The following is a 26,965-nucleotide window of genomic DNA, read 5'->3' on the forward strand; positions in this document are numbered from 1 at the left end:
GTGTGTGAGGGCTTCTGTTTGTGTGCCAGGTGAGAGTGTGTGCGCCTGAGTCGTATGGGTCAGCCATGTGCTTCATGCAATACTTCCTGCGCAGCTGCATTTGGCCATAGAAGTATCCCTTCTGCCAACAGTAGACATCTAGCCCAACTGCACGCCAGTTGCCCTTGAAGTGTCACCTTGCCACAACATAGTTGCTTATTTTTCACTGTTCATTCAGTCAGTTTGTTTGCATTCCACCACTTTCACTAGGCATGTCGCTGTCCACTAGTCACATGTCTGACATGGGTATGGTAAAGTGGAGTGACTTTGTTACCTGGATATCATTTGTACACACATGTCCCTGTGCAATTGGACCATTTCAGACTGGCAGCTCCTGGTGAAAAATCTGACCTGTTAGAATTAGAAAAGCGATTACATGCGGAAACTGGACTGAATGAATAGGTGCTGCCCTCCTCTCCATCTTCACTCAATAGCAATGGTACATGCCATCTGTGTGATGGCATGTGTGTTTCACCTGGCAATCACAGGCCAATGTGTGATGCCACTGCCAGGCAGCATGCAGAAAATGTGTTCATCTTCCATCTTGGTGTCATCAGTGTGTGCCATTTGCCTGCACTTCATACGCAGTGAGGGTGCATGCATGGGAGGGTTTTAGTCATGTGGGACATGTGTCAATCAAGTATTGGTTCTCTTGCTTCTCAGCCCTCATTGTGTGCCATGGTGCTAATGCCTGTTTCCATTTCTTTGTTTTCATGTCTTTGCAGGGGAAGAAGCACCTGATACTGCTGGGGTTGTGGAGATGGTGCAGACCCAGGAGGGGTCCGAGGGCCGACCAACCACCAGTGAGGGACGTGGTGTGGTGGTGGGGGAGAACCCACAAGTGCTGCAGGTCGTGCTCTCAAGGGGTGTCTCTGGCTGCACCTCCCCCGAGCTGTACTCAGGTGTTGATTCGGATGAGACCTGACCTACGTGCCGTCGCAGGTGAGTGTTCCAGGGAGGGATTCTGTTCTGTCTCCCCCACCTGCACCAGGGTCAGAACCCTCCATGGGGATGTCAGTGTTGGCAGCTACGCCTTCGGTGGTTACGGATGCAGGGTCACACTCCGCGACATCTGATCCTGTTCCTGGGCCAGCAGATCAGAGGGGGAATGCAGTCCTGCAGCCTCAGGCAGTGCCGGCACAGCAAGGCGCAGTTCGCCTTGCCCCAGACAGGTGTGGTGCCCGCCGACGTGGTGGCCGTACGCCACCCGGCAATACCGCATGGGAGCAATCCATTTACGGTATGGCAACCCAACAGGCTGCATCATCCGAGATGATGGCTCAGGCCATGGATAGGGTGGCCACTTCCATTGTCCCCCCAGAAAGGCTGATGGTGCGACTAGAGCAGGCAACCGACTCCATCTGCCAGTCACACAGGGAGGACATGTTGGGGTCCAACAGGGACAGGCGGGCGGCACTGGCGACTCTGCAGGAGGCCATCTCCATTGAGTCCCAGGGCCACAGGGAAGCCCTGAGGCAGGAGCTCCTTCACCTCAGGACGACTCTTGTTGAGCTTGAGGCTTCAACACACCAAAGGACAGAACAGCAGCTGGAGCGTCTCACCTGTACGCTCTCAGCTGAGATGCAGGCAACGAGGGCGGAGGTCCGGGCATCCCGTGAATTGTTGCATGGGGACCTCCGCACACTCATCCTCCAGAACCAGACCTACCACACCTGCATGCTTACAGCCATGGAGGAGCAGACTAGGGCCTTGCGTGGGCTGCCTCCCATAGTGCAACCACCTCCGGATGCAGCTGCACAGGGTGATAATAGCGACAGCAGTGATACTCCCACAATAGGGTAGCCGTGTGGGCCATGAGCCCATGGAGGTGTTTTATCTTCCCAGGATCCACGCAGGTGGGTTCTGGTGTGCATCCTGTCCTCGGACCTCCTGGGTGGCCTCCCCAACCCCCCCGGGCCCATCAATGGCCATTTTTGATTGTTTCTTATTTTTATTTTTATTTTCATTTCTTTTATTCCCAATTTTTTTGGGACGATTTGTTGGCTTCCGTGGTTCCTGTGGGCATACGCTGCATTGTGGCTGGGCACATGCAGGCTTGTAATGTATTTGGTTCAGATGCTTGGGTTTGAGTCACACACACCCCTCCTGCTTCCCGTTTCCATGGGCTTGCAAAGGGTGTGCCCAAGTGACAGTGAATTACACAGTGACGTTGGACTCCCATGAGCTGTGTGGGCAGTCTGTAGTCAATACTGTGTATACATTCCTAGTGCATATTGCTGTTGTGTTGTACACTGCATGTTGCATTGATGTGTAACTCTTCTTCTGTGTCTACCTCCCAATTTGCAGGTCCCTTCCTCATGTCTACACAAGGACCTCTAGTCTGGAGATGGGGTCCATGTTGGCAGCAGTGCACCTACAACTCTACATGGCGCCAACACTGCACAGTTGGTAGTGGTGGGAGTGCAGGCATTTCCAGGTGGTGAGACTACTAATATGTAACATTTGTGATGTCATGTTAATGGTAGTACGTGCTCAAGTATGTTGTTGGTCCGGCATTGCTGTGAGCATTTCAGGTGTTGCAGGTTTCTAATAGGGACACTGTACATAGTGAGACTGATGTCATGTTGTGGGGATTACTTTGTTTACCTGCAATTAGCATGACATGGCACGGTGTGTCGTGTGGCGGTGCTGGGGTTGGGTTGGCTGACATGGCACTGTCCTCTTGTTGCATTTTGTAAGTGGGTATTCATTTTAGCTGCTTCAATGTGTAACTTCACAAAACTGCATTGGTGGTGTCTGTGTGGGTAGGGATGCACACATTGTGACACTTCCAGGTGAACAATCTCAGGCTGATATGGTATTCACGGTTCATTCTCCAGACATTCAGGATCAGTGTCAGGTTGAGTCATCATTGATTGTCAGATGGAATGTGCCAGGGCAGTGTGCACTCCACAGGGGTGTGATTTCTATGTGAAGTAATTAGCCACTAGCTGTGTACGGGCTGCCTCCCCCGTGCCCTTTCCCCTCCCATGCGCAGCGGCTGTGCATGTGGTTGGGGGATGTGGGGCCACCACCATGTCCACGGCCAGGCCCCGGCGTGTTGCAACGTTGTGCAGGACACATGCTGCCACTATGATCCTGCACACTACTGGGGGAGCGTATAACAGCTGCCCGCCAGAACGGTCAAGAGAGCGAAAGCGTGACTTTAGCACTCCGAATGTGCGCTCCACTATGCCCCTGGTTGTAATGTGGGCTGTGTTATATCTTACCTGGGGTGGCGTGGTGGGGTTCCGAATTGGCGTCATCATGTGGGGGCTGAGAGGGTAGGCACTGTCCCCTGTGGAGGTGGTGATTGGTATCATTGGTGGGGTTGTGACCTTGCTCAGTATCCAACATGCATGCATGTGCAGTGGCATACATACTCACCAAGCAGCCATGTATCGCCATGCCGCCCAGCTTCTAGGTCCAGGCTTAGGGTGGACATTCGGTAAATGAAGCTGTCGTGGGTGGAGCCGGGATAGTTGGCATATACTGAGGTGATGATTCCCTTGGCATTACATGCTACCTGCACGTTGATGGAATGCCAGTGCTTGCGGTTCCTATAGATGTGCTCAGATGCCCTGGGGGGACGTAGAGCCACATGGGTGCAGTCGATGGCACCTAGCACTTTGGGGAATCGTGCCACAGCGTAAAAATCCAGGGCGGCAGCATGCCTTTCTGCAGGTGTTCTGGGCAGGTATATGTGCCTGCGGACTGATGGGCGTGCAGTGATGATGTTCAAGACCTGGTGTAGGCAGAGTGACTGGGTGGCCTGTGACACCCCACCCACTATGGCACTTGTCCGCTGAAATGATCCAGTGGCTAAGAAGTGCAGTACATTGAGGACCTTCTCCAGGGGGCTGAGTGCTTGGGAGCACAGGGTGGGTGATGTGAGGTCATCCTCCCACTCACTCACCAGGTCCAGTATAATGTGTGGTGGAAACCTGTACCTCCCATACACCTGGTCATCAGGCATCCCGAAAAGGCTGGTTCTGGGTGTGAATATTCTGGCCCTGACTATCCTCCTCCTCCTCCTTTGGTAGCCCACTGCCACTGCTGCTAGGAACGGTATGTTCATCCTTGCGTCTGAGCTTGTTATTGTTAAAGTCCGCAAATTTATGCTTTGCGCGTGTTCTAGGCGAGCGTGTGACCCGCGCACCCCTGGAATCCAGTTCCCAGTCCAATAGCGTGTGGAAATTCACACGCACCATGGGATACAGGTTCGCTGACGTACTTGCGTGTGTAAGTGCCCGCGCACCCATTAAATACACATACATAGGCCAATCGCGTGTACGCGCACTTTTGTCCAATTACACGCGATGACAGTCTGACGTGCAGTATTTCCACGTGTGCCCCGTCATCACGTGCTGAGTGGGGAACACCCGTGCGGGTCACGTCACAGACGCGCTTACGCGCTGAGGGACTCTGGTCCAATAGAATCGCGTATGCGTGCTGACGCGCTTACGCGCTAAGGGCCTTTCCTCGGATTTCACGCTGACGTGCAGGATTTTCACGTGCCAAATCACTCCGTATCAAGCTGGCCACGCGAAAACACACGGAAGACCACGCTCCTGCCCAGAAGGCCGAGTTACTGCCCCCCAGTGCCCCGAGCAGCCTCCCACGTGCCATCTGCTGCTGCCTGCCTGCCTGCCTGCTGCCACCGTGCCCTGCCATTTGGTGCCTGCACATCAGCCATCTGCAGGGGTCCAGTTGCTGTGTCCACCCCTGCTGGAACTGAAGACTCCCGACTGGGATTACATCGCTCCACAGCCCAGCCCCAGGACCCAGTTGCCCACCCACACCTGCCTCTGGGGTTGCCATGTCGGGCACTTCCACATCTGGCACCAGTGGCAACCCCAGGCCAGAGGGGCAGAGGGGCACCAGCTTCACTGACAACGAAGTTGGTGTCCTGGTGGAGCATGTCCTGGGGCAGTATGATGCCCTCTTTGGATCGTCCCGCGCCAGCAAGGAAGGACGGCAGAGGATCTGGGCTGACTGTGTGGTTGCCATCAACGCGGAGGGGGTGGCAACCCGCGACGTCCTGAAGATCAAGAAGCGCTGGGAGGACTTGAGGTCCAGGACCCTTGTGAAGGGCCGGCGCCTCGTGGAGGGGGGCCGGGGCCGCATGAGTTCCATCCAGATGAGGGTCCTGGAACGCGTACGCCCAGCGCTCCACGCCCAGATCCTTGAGAGGGAGGCCCGTCTGGAGTTGAGCGGTAAGTGTCCAAGCATTACTGTGTGAGACAGGGCATGTTGCGGTGTGCTGGTTCTATGATACTTGCCTGTATGTGTGCCATAGGCCATGTATGCATGTATGTGTGCAGGGACATCATGGTAATGCATGTGCGACCAGTGATGTGTGACCCACATGGTTGTTGCATGTGTTCAAATGCCGCATGGGGAGCCCTATGCAGATTTTGAACATGAGAGCATGCCAGTCTCTGTACCTGGACATGGGTCGGGGTGAGGGATGGGTGCTGATGCCAGGTACATATATGGTAGCCATGTCTGTGTGCCTGACCTGCGTGTCTGTGACTTGTGCATGCCATGGATGCATGACACGTGTGTGACAAGGCACAGATTCAGTGAAGCAGCCAAATTACCCTTGTATCCGGTGTGTTTGGGGCCAGATGGATGTGACTGAGGTGAAGTGTGTGCATGTGATAGGCATGAGCCATGATGCATGTGAGTTACATATCATTGAATGTTTCAAGAGTCCATTGGACATGCATGGAAATGTCCATGGCATGCACCATGCCTGTTACTGTGTGTGTTTTGCCTGGACTGACCCATGTGTTGTGGAGGGACATGATGGAAGTGTACTTTGACAGTGGTGCTCATCTGCTATTGCTTCCTGTCTAGGGGACCATTGTACAGTGCCCTGATGCTTGTGTTCTTTGTCTCCCTCTACGCAGCGGCTAGTGAAGAAGAGGGCGGAGACGGCGCTGTGGAGCAAGGCGGCGGGGATGCCCCCACGGCTGCAGCGGAAGGGGTGGGTGAGCCCCCACAGGGGCCTGCTACGGTGGGAGACGGTGAGGAGCCATCCAGGTTGGTGGTTTGCACAGAGGAGGAGGAGGCCGCCACTGGGGCACACATGGGGCCTGGTGGGGGCATCCCTGCTGGTGCAAGTGGTGCAGTCCAGGGCCAGGGGCAGGAGGCAGCACAGGTCACCGTGGAGGGGCCTGTGCATGTCGCTGTCCCTGACCCTGTGAGTGCACCACCATACACCAGCAGGGATGCCCCGTCCCAGGCCCGTCCGCAGGTAGAGGGGATGTCCATGTCACCCGACTCCACTCCACCTGCGGACGTGGGAACCCCTGGCCGTGCGGAGAAGGTCCTGATTGGGGTCGCGATGCGCACGGCTGTGATTCGTGATGCCGTGCGTGCTTCCCGGGAGGAGGACGCACGTCATCACGAAGTGCACCGTGCCGACGTGGCCCAATTGGGATCGGCCATGTTCGGGGGTTTCCTGCATGTGTTGTCCAATCTGGCGGCCCTCTCCTCCTCTGTGCAGGCTATACACCAGTCGTTCTCCTTGCCGTCTTCCGGCCCAGATGCCACCAGGGCCCCCTGTGGACCTGCCCCGACCAATGCAGCCAGCTCGGTGGGGATCCCATCCCTGCCACAGTTGGGAGTCGGAGGTCCAGCAGGGGTGGACAACACAGCAACTGGACCCCAGCAGATGGAAGATGTGACAGCATCATCGGGCAGGGCACGTGCACGACGGCGTCGGTGGTTTCCATCAGCCTGGATGCCGTCGTGCTGGCAGAGGCAGTGGCGTCGGAGGCAGCAGCAGGCTCGACGTGGGAGGCATCATGGCTCGGGGCCTTCAAGATCAGAGGGGCAGGCATCGGCCGGAGGGCAGGGCAACCCTGGGATGGTGGTGTCTTCCGTGTGGGAGCAGTTGGTCCAGCGGATAGGTGCGGAGCGGCAGCGGGCGGAAGAGGAGCGGCTCACCATGGTCAGGGCGGAGTTCTCCATGCGTCGGGCGTTGAGGCGGGCTGAGTGCCTCGAGGAAGCTCACAGGGAGTTTGAGCTGGACATGGGGTTATCCCTGCGAGACCTCGGGGCCAGGACAGAGTCCCGCCTCCAGGACATCGACATGGAGTTCGATGATGCCCTGGCCAGCAACATCACCGAGTGAGCCGCAGGACTTGCCCGCTGCCTTTGTATATAGTTATTTAGTTAGTTAGTGTTAGGTTTCCTTTATTAATTTTTGTATTTTTGGACCGCTCGGACAATGGCCACTTTTTTGTATATATTATTTTCATTAGGTAGTAGTAGGTTTCATTTATGGTGTAGGGCTCATGGACCCTGGTACATTCCTGTATTTAGTTTGTTTTTTGAAGGAACATTTTCTTTTTTTCATTATTGTGTTCACCATGTGGAAATGGTTTTTCATTCTTTTGCTTCTACTTGATATTGCTTTGGTCAACATTTGTTTTAGTATTCCTTTTTCGTTTTTTGATTTTTACTTTGGTTCTCCAACATGGACCATTTATTTTGTTATCCACATAGTTGTATGTTTGATTTGTTTACTTATTTTTAATCTTTAATACATTTTTTATTTTTACTTCCACTTGTGTTATTTTGTCTTTGGTTTCATACATGTCATGATATGGGTTTTGACATTCACTTGCAGCCATTGTGTATGTGTGTGTGACGGACATGTGTTCATTTACATACTTGCCATTGGGGTTGTGTCATGTAATTGCATTCACTATGTGGGTGGATGCAATCCTTGCCTGGGTGTTTGTGCTGGGTATGCTGCCCATTACTGCCATGATTGTGTATCGTCAGGACCTGGGGGCAGGGGGACATGGGTGGGGGCCTGGTGGAGGCTGCCCCTGGTGACTGGGGGGGTGGGGGTGGTGGGAGACATGGGTGGGGGCCTGGTGGAGGGTGCCCCTGGTGACTGGGGGGGTGGGGGTGATAGGGGACATGAGTGGGGGCCTGGTGGAGGGTGCCCCTGGTGACTGGGGGGGTGGGGGTGATAGGGGACATGAGTGGGGGCCTGGTGGAGGCTGCCCCTGCACTGCTGGGAGGTGGGGGTGGTGGGAGACATGAGTGGGGGCCTGGTGGAGGGTGCCCCTGATGACTGGGGGGTGGGGGTGGTGGGAGACATGGGTGGGGGCCTGGTGGAGGGTGCCCCTGGATGGTGGGGGGTGGGGGTGGTGGGAGACATGAGTGGGGGCCTGGTGGAGGGTGCCCCTGGTGACTGGGGGGGTGGGGGTGGTGGGAGACATGGGTGGGGGCCTGGTGGAGGGTGCCCCTGGTGACTGGGGGGGTGGGGGTGGTGGGAGACATGAGTGGGGGCCTGGTGGAGGGTGCCCCTGGTGACTGGGGGGGTGGGGGTGGTGGGAGACATGGGTGGGGGCCTGGTGGAGGGTGCCCCTGGTGACTGGGGGGGTGGGGGTGATAGGGGACATGAGTGGGGGCCTGGTGGAGGCTGCCCCTGCACTGCTGGGGGGTGGGGGTGGTGGGAGACATGGGTGGGGGCCTGGTGGAGGCTGCCCCTGCACTGCTTGGGGGTGGGGGTGGTGGGAGACATGAGTGGGGGCCTGGTGGAGGCTGCCCCTGGTGACTGGGGGGGTGGGGGTGGTGGGAGACATGAGTGGGGGCCTGGTGGAGGGTGCCCCTGGTGACTGGGGGGGTGGGGGTGGTGGGAGACATGGGTGGGGGCCTGGTGGAGGGTGCCCCTGAATGGTGGGGGGTGGGGGTGGTGGGAGACATGAGTGGGGGCCTGGTGGAGGGTGCCCCTGGTGACTGGGGGGGTGGGGGTGGTGGGAGACGTGGGGGCCTGGTGGAGGGTGCCCCTGGTGACTGGGGGGGTGGGGGTGGTGGGAGACATGAGTGGGGGCCTGGTGGAGGGTGCCCCTGGTGACTGGGGGTGTGGGGGTGGTGGGAGACATGGGTGGGGGCCTGGTGGAGGGTGCCCCTGGTGACTGGGGTGGTGGGGGTGATAGGGGACATGAGTGGGTGCCAGGTGGAGGGTGCCCCTGCACTGCTGGGGGGTGGGGGTGGTGGGAGACATGAGTGGGGGCCTGGTGGAGGGTGCCCCTGGTGACTCGGGGGGTGGGGGTGGTGGGAGACATGGGTGGGGGCCTGGTGGAGGGTGCCCCTGGTGACTGGGGGGGTGGGGGTGGTGGGAGACATGAGTGGGGGCCTGGTGGAGGGTGCCCCTGGTGACTGGGGGGGTGGGGGTGATAGGGGACATGAGTGGGGGCCTGGTGGAGGGTGCCCCTGGATGGTGGGGGTGGTGGGAGACATGAGCAGGTGTGCAGGGTAGTCCCCTGTTTTGTGGGCTGCCTGCAGGGGACGTGGAGGGTGTACAGGGAACACCTGTGAGGACCCACCCAGCCTAATCGCGTGTGTAACTTCCCACGCACCCCTGTAATACACGTACCAAGCCAAATCGCGTGTGATAATTCCCGTGCACCCCTGAAATACACGCGCCCAGGCTATTCGCGTGTGGAAATTCCCGCGCACCCCTGAAATACACATACCCTGCTGTAATCGCGTGTGGGACTTCCCGCGCACCCCTGAAATACACGCGCCCAGGCTATTCGCGTGTGGAACTTCCCGCGCACCCCTGAAATACACGCGCCCAGGCTATTCGCGTGTGGAACTTCCCGCGCACCCCTGAAATACACGCGCCCAGGCTATTCGCGTGTGGAACTTCCCGCGCACCCCTGAAATACACGCGCCCAGGCTATTCGCGTGTGGAACTTCCCGCGCACCCCTGAAATACACGCGCCCAGGCTATTCGCGTGTGGAACTTCCCGCGCACCCCTGAAATACACACGCCCAGGCTATTCGCGTGTGGAACTTCCCGCGCACCCCTGAAATACACGCGCCCAGGCTATTCGAGTGTGGAACTTCCCGCGCACCCCTGAAATACACGTACCCTGATGGAATCGCGTGTGGAACTTCCCGCGCACCCCTGAAATACACCTACCCTGATGGAATCGCGTGTGGAACTTCCCGCGCACCCCTGAAATACACGCGCCCAGTATATTCGCGTGTGGAACTTCCCCTGCACCCCTGAAATACACGTACCCTGGCTAATCGCGTGAAAAACTTCACGCGAACCCCTGAAATACACGTAGCCCGCTCCCCCAGGCCCGATCGCGTGTGGAACTTCCCGCGCACCCCTGAAATACACGTACCCTGGCTAATCGCGTGAAAAACTTCACGCGAACCCCTGAAATACACGTAGCCCGCTCCCCCAGGCCCGATCGCGTGAGAAACTTCACGCGAACCCCTGTAATACACGTAGCCCGCTCCCCCAGGCCCGATCGCGTGAAGTTGTACCCTGCTGAAATCGCGTGTGAGACTTCCCGCGCACCCCGGTATACACGCACACGTATTTTTTGTCAGCGGGTGTCCGTGTTTGTGGGTACCCCTGTGCACGTCATTTGTCCTGGAGGGCCACAGTATAGGACATTCATCATGGCAGTATATAGGTGCTATTTGTTGGCGCACCTTTTGGCGCACATTTCTTACAGCCGCAGAGACGCTACCGCCTGCTTTCTTGTGGCGGTCGTGTTTGTGCCTGTGCGCTGGTTTGAGCGTGCGCTTTTTTGCCCTATTCTATTCCATGAATACGTGTTGTAGGCGAGCGTGTGGGCGTTCCGCGCACTTGTGCCCTGTACTTCCCCCGTGACGCCCACGTTTTTGCAAGTTGTTCCCCATTCCGAGTGTTACGCCCGTGTTCCGCCTACTTTTTTTGCGTGCGCCGCGCTATGTGCGAATTTCGCTGTGGCCTGTGCGATTTTCGCTGTGACCTGGCGCACGCTGTTAGATGGCCTGTGCGCCAACGTGCGCGGCGCACTTTTTTAACGCACATCCGCTGGTTTTCTCGCGCACGGCCTTCCATGAATCGACGTGCGCTGCTTTTCGTGCGATTTTCGCACTTGCACTGCGATTTTTGCTATTCCACAGCGATTCGCACGTTTTTGGCCACTTGCGCCACGCTAATTATTCCATGAATCGGCCTGTCAATGTTGTACAAACAGTAGTAATAGAGGAAATCAACACAACAAGCATAATTTCAACTGGCATAATTGCACCTTTACTATTAATAGTGTTGAAAAGACAGTCTCTTGAACATGCTCGTGCTGGCCTATAGGGCAATGCCTGAACCAAAAACACAAAATGCTACCGTGTACAAGTTTCTTTGTTCAAAGTGGGTCACTTTGATAAGTTACTTCACCATGCAGCTAGTAGTTTGACCAGTGTTTACTGAATTAATATGCTTTAAAATGCACAATTTGCCTCACATTTTATAGCACCCCCACACCCCTCAAACCCCAGGGTTACTAATCAAACAGTCTGCCAGAAAGGGAATGAATTGCCATTTGCAACTGTAGCCCACTTTTTAATTGGTGCTCGAGACCATGTTATGCCCCAGTCCGGCCCTGCTCTTGAATGATTTTGAAGGTGAAGGTCATATCTCGAAAACCATCATTTAGGAAGAGAGAAGTAGTAGCAGTGCCACGTGGCTGCCATCTCTTTGAGATTTAAAAAAATAATATTGCCTCCTGTACCCTCTCATATAGCAACAGTGCCTGTGACTACACTAAAGGAATGCTACAGTTTATGTGTGTCAGCAGTTTTATTGATTCAATCAGGATTGTGTCTCACAAAATGGTAATCTTCAAATTATAATCAAGCATTTTCCTACAGCTTTGACCTTCAACTCAAGCCGCCTAAATTACCATTTAATCTGAACACCACTTGATCGTGTTTTCGGTTTTACAATTTCGAACTAGAATTTCAATTAGAAATGCACGAAGTACTTGAGTGATGTAATACACACGCAACGAAATATCCGAGCATCCGGCATACAGCAACAATGTACAAGCGCATTAAAAAAAAATAAGATCTAACGGGGCAGATATTTGAGAACTGACAAGAACAAAACTGGCACGGCACTGCAGCTGTCCACTTACCGTATAAAAATCGACGTCCTTTTAAAAAAACACTAGGTCAAGTCAGAGCAACAAAATGCCAATGGAAAAGATGAAATATAAAGTATGCAAAACAAAGCACAATTAGACTTACCTTTTTATGAACTGGGTTCGATGTGGAATATGTTTCAACTGTTAACCTGATAGTGGCCCTCCTGAAAATACAATAATAATAATTAGGGTTCCCTGTGACAGAAAGCATAACAATAACGTGGTCATCACATTTTATTTAACGTTTGAAGTAATCTGGGGAAGGGGGGTGCGATCTCGCCTCTACCAGACAATGCTGTGTCTTCTAAATGAGAAGAATCCATGCAATTATTAGATTTTCTTATAAATGTGTGCATATTTTATCACATTGCTTGAGCTATGTTTTTCAAAAAATAAAAATGTAATCTGAAATAAATTGAATTCCACATCTGTAAGCAAGTAAATTCATGCTTCCAGGGGTGCATTTTGCACGAGTGTGTTCATTACTGGTTTCATGTGCCCACATTTCAAAACTGATCTTCACTTTGAAAATGTTTTAAATCATACACCGATTCTTTAGATGTATTTTTTGTAAGTAACTTTACAGCATTTGCGACAATGCGGGTTAGAGGTGTGGGGCAGGGAATAAGAATCGGAGACTTCACAGGTTTGAAAGGTAGAGCAGTGAGTGGAGTGACTTTGGGGCATGCGCAATCGGATCGCTTCTCCCAACTAGTCTGCCATAGCATGGCAGAACCTCCTCTAGGATGAGCGGCATCTTCTACTTCAACATGTTCTTCCTGTACATGACGGAGCAGAACAAAAGGAGTGTAAACTAAGCAAAAAGGAGAGCGAGGAAAGGAGATAATATAAACAGAAGAGTTTACATTTTTTCTGAACACTAACATAAAGGTTGAAGAACGAAGTTGAAGTAATACATTATTCTAAAGGCGAGGGCCTGACCAAAGAGTACATGAGGGGTTATACGGAATAATTTTTTGTTAATGTTAGGTTAATACGTTTTATAAAGTGCACATTTGTGGTTGCTGGTACTTCAGAGTGCAAGAGTCGGGGCATTCCACAGTTTACCAGCCGCAGTGGAAACGGCCCGGCCTCTCAATCGGGAAATACGAAACCTCGGTATCAACACTAGGCTGGCATTAGCAGAGCAAAGATCTCGACCAGGGCAGTAGGGGACAAATTTGTCCCAGAGATAGTCGGCTCCCTGATGGTAAAACGCTTGATAGACTAAGCAAAGAGCTTTGAATTCAATGCGCCTGGCCACTGGAAGCTAGTCCAGTGAGTTCAGGACTGGTGAGGTACGAGTGCCATTGGTGATTTTCTAGCGATTCGAGCTGTTAGATTTTGCAATACCTGGGGACGATGCATTAGTCCCATTGGTTGAGCCACAAACAAGGCATTACATTGATCCAGTCGGCTGAGCACAAGAGCAGCCACGACTGGAAGGCGGAGGCGACTACGCAAGAACCCTTTGTAGCAGCCTCAGATGAAAATGGCCAGCTTTAGAAACTGCACCGACCTGAGGGGGCCATAGAAAGAGTAGAACAAAGAGCAACCACCAGAATTTTCACCACCGTCACAGGAAGAGAAAATTCTCCCAATGTAGAAGGCCAAAAAGAAGACGTCCAGAGTGTAGGATTAGGGGGAGACCCCACCCGATACAAACCAGTATTTGGGTGTTGTTGGCATAAAAGTAGCACCGGAGGCAAAAGGAGAGGACGAGACAGACAAGAGCCTGGATATAGACATTAAAAAGCATAGGGGACAAGGCAGAGCCCTGTGGAACCCCACAGGATAACGAGTTAGAGGGGAAAAAGTAGGAGAAAGCATTTGGCCCCTTTCCGTCAGGAAGGAGGTAAACCATGCCAGGCCGGACCCGTAGAGCCCTGCCAGGGCCAGGCACGACAGCAGAACGGAGTGGTCAACAGTGTTGAAAACTGCTGATAGATATAACAGAATAAGGGCACCCTGGCCATGTCATTGACCACGGAAACCAGGAAACCAGGACACTTTCCGTACCACATCCCGGGCGAAATCCTGACAGGAAGGGGTCCAGGAACAGAGAGTATTCCAAGAAGGAAGACAGAAGAGGAGAGACCAAAGCTTCAAGCAACTTCATAAAATAGGGAAAAAGTGTGATGGGCTGAAAATTAGTGCAAAATAAAAGGATCCAGTAATGGTATTTTCAAAAGAGGAATGGCCACAAATTTTTTAAGTTCCAGTGGAATAGGTCCAGATTGACAAGACAGATTGAAACACAACAGACTATACATGGCAAAATGTCTTAAAGCACATCCAGTGGAACAGGGTCATATGGAGCACAGGATTTCAAATGCGCCATAGTCTGACCCACTATCTCATCCAAAAATATAGAAAAAAAAAAAACAAACACAGATGTATATGAAACACACACACACACCCACACTGCGCACACATACCTTGAATAACACCCAACTTGGGGGGCGCTGTTGCGCACAATCAAGATGGGTGCCTGATTCTGGAGCTCCCGCTCCACCACAAGATCCGTATCAAAAACATCCGTTTGGAGGCTGTTTTAAGAGCCGTGAGACGGCTCCACCAACATACTATATGGCCGGACACACTGTCTGAAAATCCTGGGAAAAAACGGCTTAAATCCTGCAGGTTACCGCCGTGTGAAGTTTGACAGCTGCCTAGCGCTGTGGTGATCCGGCGGCTGGAACCACGCGTATTCACCCGGGCGCCGGAGCTGTGGAGGTGCCGCGGGCCACAAGTGGGAGGAGCCTCACGCAACGACTTCGCACCCGATCGGGGCCTGACTGAGACTAGTGGAGGCGGCGAGGAGAAGTGGATCCCTCCCTCTGTTCGGGCTTGTGGTGCCGTGCTGCGAGCAGCGGAAGATAGAAACTTAGCAGCGCAGAATCCTTCCTCCTTGGGGCGACGCTGGAGCGGGATTGAGGACGAGGCCTGATCCGGTTGCGCACTCTCTGAGGTACCGGGAGCGGGAGGGTTTGAGCTTCGGTGGCAGGCCTGGCATTGCGAGGCACCATCTCCCGATTGACCTGAGAGACGTGGAGGGCAGCCCCGGGGCCTTCTACTCCTGGATCCCGGAGTACGTGCTGGTAAGACACGTGCGCTGCACGCGTCAGGCTACAAGCGCGACTGGGAAATAATACTATAACAAACTGTATACGTGGCAGAGCAGTGTCCATCCTAGCTCACGAGCACTGGTGCACTCCGAAGTGAGGCAAAGCACGGAGACATTTAAACCTCCACCCTTGCCTGTACGAGCTGAGCTCTGGGGGGACTACCTTCATACCAACGCTCCTGGAGATCGACAGACACTGCTCTTCGCCAAGATGGGGGAACCGCACAATTCGGGCAAGTCATCCAAGACCCCTGGAAGCAGAAAGAAGGGCCCAATGGACACCTACACGAACACCCAGAGCCAGAATACTATGATGGACAGTCACACAGAACCCGTTGGGTCTGGAGAACGTTATTTGGGGGAACGTGATGACAAACTAACGATGTTGGTTCAGAACGGGTTCCTGGCAGTAAATGTAAAACTTGACGAAATAGTGGTGACCATAGGCTCCATGAGGGCCAGGATCGACAAGGAAAGCACGAGAGTTACAGAAACTGAGAATAGAATATCCGTCAATGAGGACACTATTGCTCGCCATAGCCAGGATATATCCCAGATCAAGGACACGGTCAATAAATTGCAAAACAAGTGCGAGGACCTCGAATCCCGATCAAGAAGGAACAACGTACGTGTGGTTGGCGTATAGGAATCCTTTGGGAGGAACCAAATGGAGAAGAAACTGGAGGAACTGTTCAAATCTTTATTTGGTCCTGATGCTTTTTCAGAACATTTCTTGATTGAAAGGGCTCATCGCACACTAGCGCCAGCCCCCCAAGCCTGGGGCACCTCCGCGTACGATAATTGCCAGTCTCCTGAACTACAGAGACAGAGACATGATTCTTCGACTAGCTAGGGAGGCCGGCACGCTTCAATTTGAGGAAAACCGTATACATATCTATCCAGACTTCTCAGCAGCGGTTCAAGCGAGCAGACGATCATACGAACCTGTAAAGAAGCTCTTGAAAGCGCGCCAAATCACGTATGCCCTAATATTCCCACCAAAAATGAGGATTCAGCATGCTGGGAGAGCTCTCTTTTTTGAAAACCCTGCCGAAGCCCTGACTTACATAGAATCCTTTATACCCCTGCCTCCCAGAGGAGACAGACCCACTCAGAACAACAGACCCCATCCAGCTGATTGAGGTGTAAGGTTGCATGGACCTGTCCGAACCTCTCTGAAATCTCTAATTTCTAGCCTGTGTTTATTTAGTACTACAGACAGCCTCACAATCTTATGAATAGGTGGAGCGATGGGGGAGATGGAGTTGGTGGCCATGTGAGGCAACATGACCACCCCTGGAATGCTCCACAAGCTGCTGTGGGAACATCGTCCAGTTGGGGGTGACGGTGAGGGAGGGGGGCTGGTTGAGGGGAATCCAGTAAGCTGTTGTCGCTATGCAACCCTGCAGTTTGAAGCGGGCAGTGGGTTTCATGTTACGAAACCCAGTTTGGGTAAGGGGAGAACCAGGTTGTTGGTTAACGGTTAATCAAGTGATCTCTGAGGTGCTGGCGCAGTGCATGTTCCACATGAGGGGCATTGCCACAATGTATGACATTATCCGGTCACTTCTCTGTAAATGTTCGTTGTGGTCTGAAAATGAAGCTGCTGTCATGGAATGTTAGGGGCCTAAACAATCGATCTAAAATTAGGAAGGTGGCGAACTACATTACCAAACATGGTGCCCAGATTGTTATGTTACAAGAAACGCATGACATGGACAATACTAATGAATGCATAATGCCTGGTGGGGTAAAACAAGGTTCTATACAAATTACTCATCCCAGTCCAGAGGGGTTGTCACCTTAATACACCCAGGTGTGGGATTCACACTGAAGAAAAAAAAAAAAAAAAAAAAAAAAAAAAAAAAAAAAAAAAAAAATCGACCCCCTTGACAGGTATGTCATTGTGTGGGGATGCAATCACTGTTCGACAAGTGTTACTGGTTAACACGTATGGTCCTAACATAGATGACCCAGCCTTTTATACCGATGTATCTCAGATAGTCACTTCCATTGATGTGTCCACCATAATTTGGGGGGGGGTCTTTAATATAGCTCTCAACCCCAGGTTAGACAGGTCCAGTACGATTGTAAGGCCATCCAGCAAAACTCTTCTTACCTTGCACAATATCCTATCTCAACTCTCCCTTGAAGATGCCTGGCGGGTTCTCCACCCGGAAAGTTGAGGATATACATATTACTCGTCCATGCACGATTCGCAGTCTAGAATTGACTACTGGTTTGTCTCCCCCGCTACACTTACTGCGGTCCAGACGTGTGAGATATTGCCCCGCACGCTGTCTGATCATTCCCAGATTGTGATTGAGATCGACTTTCGTGACTCCCCCAGACCTGTTAAAAGATGGAGAATGCCCAGAGGGTTGCTCTGTGATGCCGGGGTCATGGAAGGATTGCACAGTTCCTAGACAGAAATATAGGCTCTGTTGACAGATACTCCACGGTATGGGAATCCTTAAAAGTGTTGCTGAGGGGAACCCAGTTGTCCAAATCAGTGGGACTCCTTAAAGGAGTCCGAGCCGAACTAACCCAAAATGAACTCAAACTTGGGGAATTGGAAGGGGCTTACACTCTGACACAAGACAAGGCAACATTACAGACACATTTGCAGAAATATGGTAGGCTGGCCACTAGGGAGGTGCAATACATGGCTGGCAGGAAGCTGTCTAACCTCTTGAAACAGGATAGACATTCCAGCCGGATCACTAGCATACAGACTCCACAGGGGGAGGTCCTTTTGGGGGAACATGAAATTAATATTGAGTTCGCTAAATTCTATCAGCAATTATATAGTAACAAGGATCCCAAAACACCCACCGAAATTAAGACTTACCTGGAATCATTGAGGTTGCCGACACTCACCGAGGAGGCCCGACTGGCCATGGACCAGCCGGTTACAGCTGAGGAAATCGCTGAGGCGATTAAAGATTTGGCTTCCAATAAAGCCCCAGGATCAGATGGAATAGGGGCGGAATTCTACAAGGAATTCCACGAAGAACTTGTCCCTGTGCTGTTGCAGGTGTGGGAGGAATCACTACAGAGCAACACCTTGCCCCCTACAATGAGGGAGGCCATCATAACTGTGCTCCCTAAACCCTGGTGTCCGCCACAGGACATTTCCTCCTATAGGCCGTTCTCCTTAATAAACACCGACGCCAAGATATTTGCCAAGGTGTTGGCCAACAGGCTGCTGCCTGAGGTCCCAAACCTGGTTTACCCTGATCAGAACGGGTTTATCCCAAACAGGTCCACAGCCCTCAACCTCCGCAGACTCTTTGGGATCATGGCTCAGAGAGATCCGGAGAGGAAAGCAGTGGCCATATCCCTGGACGCCGAAAAGGCCTTTGATTCGGTCTCATGGGCCTATTTGTTGGCGGTGCTGGAGGCGTTTGGTATCGGCCCCCATTTCATTGCATATGTGAAACTGCTATACACGGAACCTGGGGCACAAGTGCTGACCAATCGAACTATTTCTGATCTATTCCTGCTGGAGAGAGGCACCAGGCAGGGTTGCTCGTTCTCACCCATATTGTTCACACTGACAATAGAACCCATGGCGATTGCGATCAGGCTCAGACACTCAGATAGGGGTATCAATATAAGGGGGGGGCCTCCCAGCTGATCTCTTTATACGCGGACGACACCCTTCTGTATGTTCGCGAGCCTGAAAACAATATCGCTCCCCTGATGACTGAGATTCAAGAATTTACAGCCCACTCGAGATACTCCATAAATAAGGCCAAGTCCGAGGTATTCCCACTTACACCGACAACCATGTGTCCCAACTCTACATGCGGACTCAAGTGGTCTGCAGAGTGCATTCGATACTTGGGAATTGTGGTCTCAAGGAATAAACACACGCTTTACACGGACAACCACAAAGACACACTCCAAGCCCTGAGCACTAAATTACTACTATGGGACCGCCTCCCAATATCACTGCATGGAAGAGTAGCGGTCCTTAAAATGATAGTTTTACCCAAGCTGCTATATCTTTTTGTTAATATCCCCATATGGCCAGGGCCGGCTCTTTTTCAATAGGCTTAGGTCTATGGTGACAACCTTTCTTTGGAATGGAAAAACCCCTAGAATAGGGTGGGAAAAACTGATTGAGCCATATTCCTCGGGAGGTATAGCTGCGCCTGATTTTGAGTTATACTATTACACGGCCCAAGCCCAATTCTCGAGGTACTGGTGTGATGAACCCACTGGTCCCCCACACGTAGAGATAGAAACGCTCACCACACACCATACTAATATAAAGTCTGTGGTATTTGACACACGCTATAAAGACGCATGCGAGTTCAACCCGGTGAGTTGTACAGTTGGTGCGTGGAAAGCCATATTTAAAAAACTGGGTGTTGAACCCCATACAACCCGGAGACCCCCCCTTTGGAACTACCCTGGCATACCACCTACACACGACAGTGGCCTGCGGGAGTCCTGGGACCCCAATGAGGAGATGAAGCTGGGTGACCTATTCATTGATGGGAGGTATGCGACCCTGCAGGAAATTACTAAAGCTTTTGGCGGGGGTCCGCTAAGGGTGCTTCAATATCATTGAATGCGATCAGCCTTTCAGAGACTCTGGTCATCCTTCCCCGAGGAACCCCCCACTCATCCCTGTGTACAGTTGGTAAGATCTAATGACAGGCTGGGGATTTCGGGACTATATGCTGTGGTCCAAACACACTCCCCCTCGACTAACATGGTTAAAGTAAAATGGGAGAGGGATCTGCAGTTCTCCATAGATGACCAGACCTGGGAAAGGTACTGTTCACTCTCCAAACGAGTCTCCCTGAATGCAGGCCTTTGTCTAATTCAGTTCAAAATTGTGAATAGACTACACTTTACTCCAGCCAAAGTAGTACGGTTTGCACCGGATGTGACGGGAGAATGTCCCAAATGCAAGGCAGATGGGGCGGGTGCATTTCATATGTATTGGGGATGTCTGATAGTGGCGGGTTTCTGGAAGGAGGTGGCAGAGATGTTATAGGAAATCACACAAGTCCCCCTGCACTAACCCCGCAGAAATACTTGTTTGGGGACATTGGCAAATGTCCCAAAAGAACCAGAAGACTGTTTAAGATTTCTTGTGCAGCGGCTAAAAAATGCATTCTACAACAGTGGAAGAGTACTGGGCCGCCCACTATGAAACAATTTCTTAAGGAATTGACATACGTTAATGAAGCTGAAGAGCAGTTTGTCATCACACGTCCATCGATGTGTAGGCCCAAAGACATATGGGGGCCATTCAGAATGTACCTGTGTGACATGATCCCAGAGGAAGATGATACTGTGTGACCCTGATGTTTGTACGATATGTATTTAATTTGACGTTTCTGCATTGTGGTAATGATGTAACTGAGCTATATATCTCTTGATCACTAATAAAAAGAGTTTATAAAAAAAAAAAAAGACCACCACCCAACTTATTCGACCACACTTATTAAAATACATCACTTAAATTGAAGACAGTGACAAGTGCGGATATAAAGTAAGTACTACTCTACAAATGTATGTACTTTAATAATAATGTTAAAAACTTGTCATTTTAAAATGTTATACTTTAAAATAAATAATGTATAACTATTTAGTTGAAGTAAATTGGAAAAGGTCACCAACCGCTCCTTTCAAGCCTTCAACAGAGCCAGGTTAGTAAAAATTTTGAAATTACAAAATTCAATACAAAAATAAATAAATAAATCTGCTTTTACTACTGAATTCAACTATTGTTTAAATGTGAACATTGTAAATAAAGCCTACCCTTTTAGTTACTCATTTCCTAATTCAATATAACAATAAGCCTCTAGCAAATAATTAATATCACCATATACGAAATTTCAATAGGAACATGGCCCTATGAATTCTAAATACTAACGAATAGAAAATGTTAATACAAATGTAAGCAGTAGCATCTAATGTTCTCATTATGAATGAGGCCACTTGAGTACTGTTCATAGCACAATAAACAAAATGTCAATATAAATTTAGGTACTAGCGTGGTATTAATAGCCCTATATACAAAATTTCAATACGAATGTAGGCATATTATGTACTATATATGTACTATAAATATTACTAGATAGACAATATGAATAAAAGTGTAATGTAAAAATGTAATGTCCTTACAATTAGAAAGTGCAGGCGTGGACAAGTCAATATGCCATATGCCTCATGCTGCATAGCTTTAACAAAATTGTTATCCTTCGACTGCTAAATAAAAACTAATGTGCAGGTAGCTACTAGTATATAATCAATAGCACTATACTGAATGTCAATACCACTTTAGGCACTAGCGTGCTCAACATACCAATATATACAAAATGTTAATATGAATGTAAGCAGTAGTATTAAATGTCCCCAGAATGAAGTATACAGGTGTATACAGAAAAGAGTACACCATTTTATATTATAACAATATTTTCTATAGCTGAAACATCAACATTAAGATAACAAAAGTAAAAGCAATGTTTTTAATGCTAGATAAAAAAATAAAAGTAATGTAGCCACTACTGTACTGTTAATAGCATGACATTGGCATCTCTGCCCGCCCCCTTGAGCCCAGATTGGTGAATGTGAGGGTCAACTGGCCTAGGAATCCCTCCCCATTTATAGGTCAGCCTTGCCGGGGCAGCCAGCAAAGGGGTCTGGCAAAGGGCACCTTCCATCCCAGTTTGCCTGTTTGCCGTGGGGCCTCAGCCCTGCCAGGACTCTTAACAGCCTTCAGCTACAACTAGGTAGAAGACTACATCATTTCTGTACTGCTGCAATTTTCAATCTCAATGTTGGGTCATTCCACCACATTTCATTTGTTCCCACGGTGCTTCTGGATTGGGTTTGCATTTTTCAATCTCACTGGTGTGGTGTTCCACCTCATTTCATTTTCTTCCCATAGTCCTTCTGGGTTGCGTTTTTATTTTTCATCCCATAAGGATCCATGTTGGAGGTCTTTCCCGTTGTGAATAGCGCTACACTGGACCTGCTCCCACTATGTCTATCAGCTCCAAGAACATAGGCACCAACTGGGGCACCAACAACGCCCCCAGTGCCCCAGTCAGACCTTGCCCTTAAATGCCACCTCCACCCACCCAATAAGCACCAATGGGAGGACTTGTCCTACCCCTCTTCTAGCCATGACCACCCACCTTGCAACACCAATCTGAGTATCCTCCCCCTCTGCTCAAGGTTGCCTTCAGGTTCACCCCGATTGAATGCACACCAGTGAAGCCTTTATGATAAGCTCTTCAGAAACTTTCCTAACCAGGTGTCAGTCTCTCCAATGGAACATCAAGCACACCACCACAATGAAACATGACCTATCCCACACAGCCATTGCCCACTCACCTGCATACCTCTCAATAAACACTACTCGATTACACACACCCAAAATATGCATCGCCTTCTCCCATAGAATGCAGCCGAGACCCAAGTCATGCATAATTACAGACCAGCCAGTCACATAATCTGACCCTTCTGACTCTCCCACTCCTCTGACAATCTGTCACAGCACTCATTCTCTCACCTGATAACTATAGGTTGCTGGTAGGGTCCTAGCCACTCCCTACACATGTTTGTGTAAGCTACAAATGCATACACACATTTTAGAAAAATTCTTTGGTCCTCTCTTGCATCTCTGACTACTGTCATCGAAAGGCGTTCAACCCCACAGGGCTTTGAGGTCATACCAATGGCAGCTGGCACGATGCAAGTGACATAACATATACAAAATGTCAATACAAAAATATGCACGGTCGTACCATTAAGAGCAATATATACAAAAGCTCACTACTATGATACACACTAGCGTACTATAAATACTACTAGCTACAAAATGTTAATGCAAATCTAAGAAATAGCATGTAATATCCTTACAATTTAATACACAGGTCTACTCACTTATACTTGTCAGACTAAATAAAAAAATGCCAATGTACCCACCAGCGTACTGTTAATAGCACTATATACAAAATATGAATACAAATGTTGGCACTAGTACATATTACTATACACAAAATGTCAATATTAATGTAGGCACCACTAGATTATAAATAGTACTAGATGACAAATGTTAATACAAATGTCAGCAGTAGCATCTAATCTTTCTCAATACAAATGTTGCCAGCATATCATGAGTAGCACTATACCGAAAACGTTCATACCACTTTTGGCACTAGCGTAGTATACATACCAATATAGTCAAAATGTTAATATGAATGTAAACAGCGGCATTAAATGTCCTCACAATCAAAACATACAGGTGTATGCAGTAAAGCGTACAACATTTTATATTATAACAATCAGTCTTCTTGTCTATAGGTGAAACATCAACATTAAGAGAAGATAAAAGGTAAAGAGAAGATAAAAGGTAAATACTAATGGAGGCACAAACGTACTCTGAACAGTACTGCACAAAAACATGAATACCAATGTAAGCAGTAGCATCTAATGTACTTTCAAATATAAGATGCAGGTGTGTACAATAAACAGTTGGATGGGCCAATACCTTTATATGCTGCATAGCTTCAACAAACCTGTATCCAGCATTCACATGTGTGTAATGCTAAATAAATATTAATATGTAGAAAGCCAATAACGTACTGTTAATAGCACACTATTGTCCATACGACTGAAGACACTAGTTTACCATACATACCACTAGCACAACATTCTATATTTTAATAACATGTGTTCTTTTGTATATGTGAAACATCACCATTAAAAGATGAGCAGACAAACCAAATAACACAAACATCATACACCACCTAAGTATAAATTATAAAGACACATAACTTTCACCAAATTTACATTTTCAGAAACACTATTGTATGTTAAACCCAACAGTACATTAAATAAATATTCTCTTAATATATTTATCCTTTGTTATTTTATTGCAGCAACAAAACCACAAGAATGAAAAGAAAGCCAAAAAATAAAAAGTCCACAAATATGCCTAAAAATATGAACACAAAAGAAACATAAAAGCACATATAACTAGCCACCAGGATGTTCAAATAAACATTCCCACTATCATTAAAACTATACCAATTACTGGTAATATCACACAAGAAGTAGTTAAACATGCTTTTGTAAAAGAACAACTTGCAACACAAACTACATTTATTGCACTGGTTGAAATCTCACCATCTGTTTCCACAAGTCCTTTAAAAGATGTAAAAAGAAACCACAGAACAAAAGTAATACATTTGAAATACTCCCAATGTTATCACTGAGGCTGCCAGTACCACATCTCATGAATTAAAATCACCACGTGAAACACCTAAACTTGACTAAAAAATAAATTAAAATGCATTTTTTACAGTACAAACCTTTCCTATGGAAATACACCATCAGTGCCTATTACTACTTCTAGCACTGCTTTAATAATTGAAAGTGCCGTCATCCCACAAAAAACACCTCACCTAATAATAAACATACTACTATTCCAACAGTTGAAAGTCCAAAAATGCAAAACATAATACAAATACATTATCTATTTCTACTACTACTATTTCAACTTTGAAAACTACTTTAAACCCCCAAAAAAGAATCTTATCACTCGTACTACTTCTATTCCTAAAAATAAATGTACGATACAACTAAAAGTAAAACAACTATAACTAAAAGTAAAACTAATGTCCCAATATCAAATCCTAGAACATCAGCAAAAAAGCAAGTTAAAACTTTTTCAGTTTTAAGTAGTAGTCTTTTCAAAAGTAAAACTTGTGTAGCCCACAAAACAAAAAGGATAAATTACTATTACTCCTTTGACTTCTACATCATACACTTCAACAACTGAACAAACATCACAACTAAATGTGTGTTGTACTGACAGTAGTCAAAGCATTTCAGTGCGTTAACTAGCAAAAACAAAAAGAAAAGCAACATCCCAAAAATATAACTAACTCTGGAACATTTTCATTTGTAAAATTAAGATCTTGGATTTGGGACTACTTTGAAACTGCTGCATCAGATGTGTGAAATGTAACTGAAGTAATTTGAACCATCTGCATAGAATATGCATTATACACTTTTTAAAATTGTTGATCTCCATTTAGAGATCAGTCTAGTCATATTGGGTCAGGTTTTGGCAAATACAGTGCTGAGACTTCCACAGGAAGTAAAGGTGCAATTGGCAATCACGCCCCATCACATCAGCAGTAGTTCCATTAGGCAAACTCCTTACTTTTTCTGTTTGAAGTAACACTATAATACAGCCAGGATTCACCAAAAGGAGATTGATTCACAAGACCCAACAAAGGCATTCCATGCATATGGGGTGCAATGGAGCTCATGGGGAAATTCAGGTTCAAAAGGAAAAAATGTAAAACACAATTATATGACCACACCGCTGCCTGCTGGGAAATAGTGATACACACCAAGACTGGACTAAATGGCAATTAGTTTCTTTGTTTTTATTTTGTTCTCAATTGGAATGTTGCATAGTGGGAAAGTGTCTTCAAGCCCAAAGCTGTCCATTATCTACCAAAGGTGTAGGATGGAAAAAAAAGAGTTTCCAAGTGCGAATGTATTTGTTGGTTTAATAAACATGCATGCTGGAAGAGAGTGCTTGATGACATTGCAAACTGAATAAGAACATGTCAACGCCCTGAATTGGCCGAATTGGCACTAGATGTGGGAGAAAAAAGAAATCCCCAAGTCCAGAAATTTCTTGATTATTCATGCTGCAGGCTGAAACAAGAAAAAAAAAAGAAAGCTCAGGAGTGTCCTTTGGCAAATATTGTCACATGTTGGACAAGCCAAACCAAAATGTTCAGTGCTGTGGAATTGCTTAACTAAGTTGTACGCAGTAAAGGAAGACTCAAAGCACAGAACTGTTAGGGGTAAAATAATGATCCATGGTAGAAACTAAAGACTACAAATCCATCAGAACTATTCTTTGCCCAACCAAAATGCATGCTGAGAGAGAAAGTTTCCTAGTATAGAACTGTCATGTAACTAAAAATAGAGCATGCTGATGTGGCGCAGCCTAGTAATCTTCTGAAGAGAAATGTATTTTATGGGCTATAACTTTGAAAGTTAATGTACAAGATTATTAGAATAATCTTCATTATAAATCGGTGTCAGAAGGAACAATGTAAGGGACTACATGTCCCTCCCTGTATGATGTATATTTTGAGAGCTAACGCTTCCCATATTTTTTACTTTAAGATTATACACCAGGTGAATTTTATATTGGCTACAAAATATAATTTGTATGCACACATTGTCTTTTGTGTAAATAGATTATATGGGGTGCTAAACGACAGCACTGTCCTCAGTTCAACAAGTTTACTGGTTGGGGAAAGCGTCTGGAACAACCTAAAAAGTAAACGGAACTGTCCCAGGCTCAACAGTGTCCTCTGGGGAGCTGCCAACAGGAAGGGGGATAAGATTCAATGTGCCCCATGGTGGTTACAGACTTGACACAGAAAGCCAAGCCTGATGCGAAGAACAACGTTTTGAAAAGGGAACAAAGTTGCCTATTATACTTCAACCATCTTCTGCAACTATTTTATATTTTTGATTCTGTCACAGAATCACCAAGATCCCTAAAATGGATCACTGAACTCTGCACAGATTGGTTAAGCCATATCATGCAAGTTTGCAAAGATGTCCTTTCCATTAGAAGGCAGCCACTTTAAATTGGCATGCTCACAGTAGGTCTTTTGACTAAAGCCTATTATAGCATGGTGTAGTCATTTGTTTGCACTTTTGTATCCCGTTGATTTTTTTTTGGAGGGACCACATGGACGCTTTGGAATTGTGCGGATGGCAAATGACTAGGTATTGATTAGCGCCAAACAGTACATGGATT

At 48.6% G+C, this 26,965-nt stretch overlaps 1 protein-coding gene across 1 annotated transcript in view; it reads right to left on the reverse strand.

Moving 5' to 3' along the window:
- The window catches only part of LOC138510186 (spindle assembly abnormal protein 6 homolog), a 366,238-nt gene that overhangs the window by 280,637 nt on the left and 58,636 nt on the right, over positions 1-26,965 (reverse strand). The window contains exon 2 of the mRNA XM_069625671.1: positions 12,106-12,166. Within this exon, the coding sequence (XP_069481772.1) occupies positions 12,106-12,166 (61 nt within the window). The remainder of the gene's footprint in view (positions 1-12,105; positions 12,167-26,965) is intronic.

Source organism: Ambystoma mexicanum, chromosome 6p (assembly GCF_040938575.1).
Source record: "Ambystoma mexicanum isolate Mex_15411 chromosome 6p, UKY_AmexF1_1, whole genome shotgun sequence".
NCBI classification, from domain to species: domain Eukaryota; kingdom Metazoa; phylum Chordata; class Amphibia; order Caudata; family Ambystomatidae; genus Ambystoma; species Ambystoma mexicanum.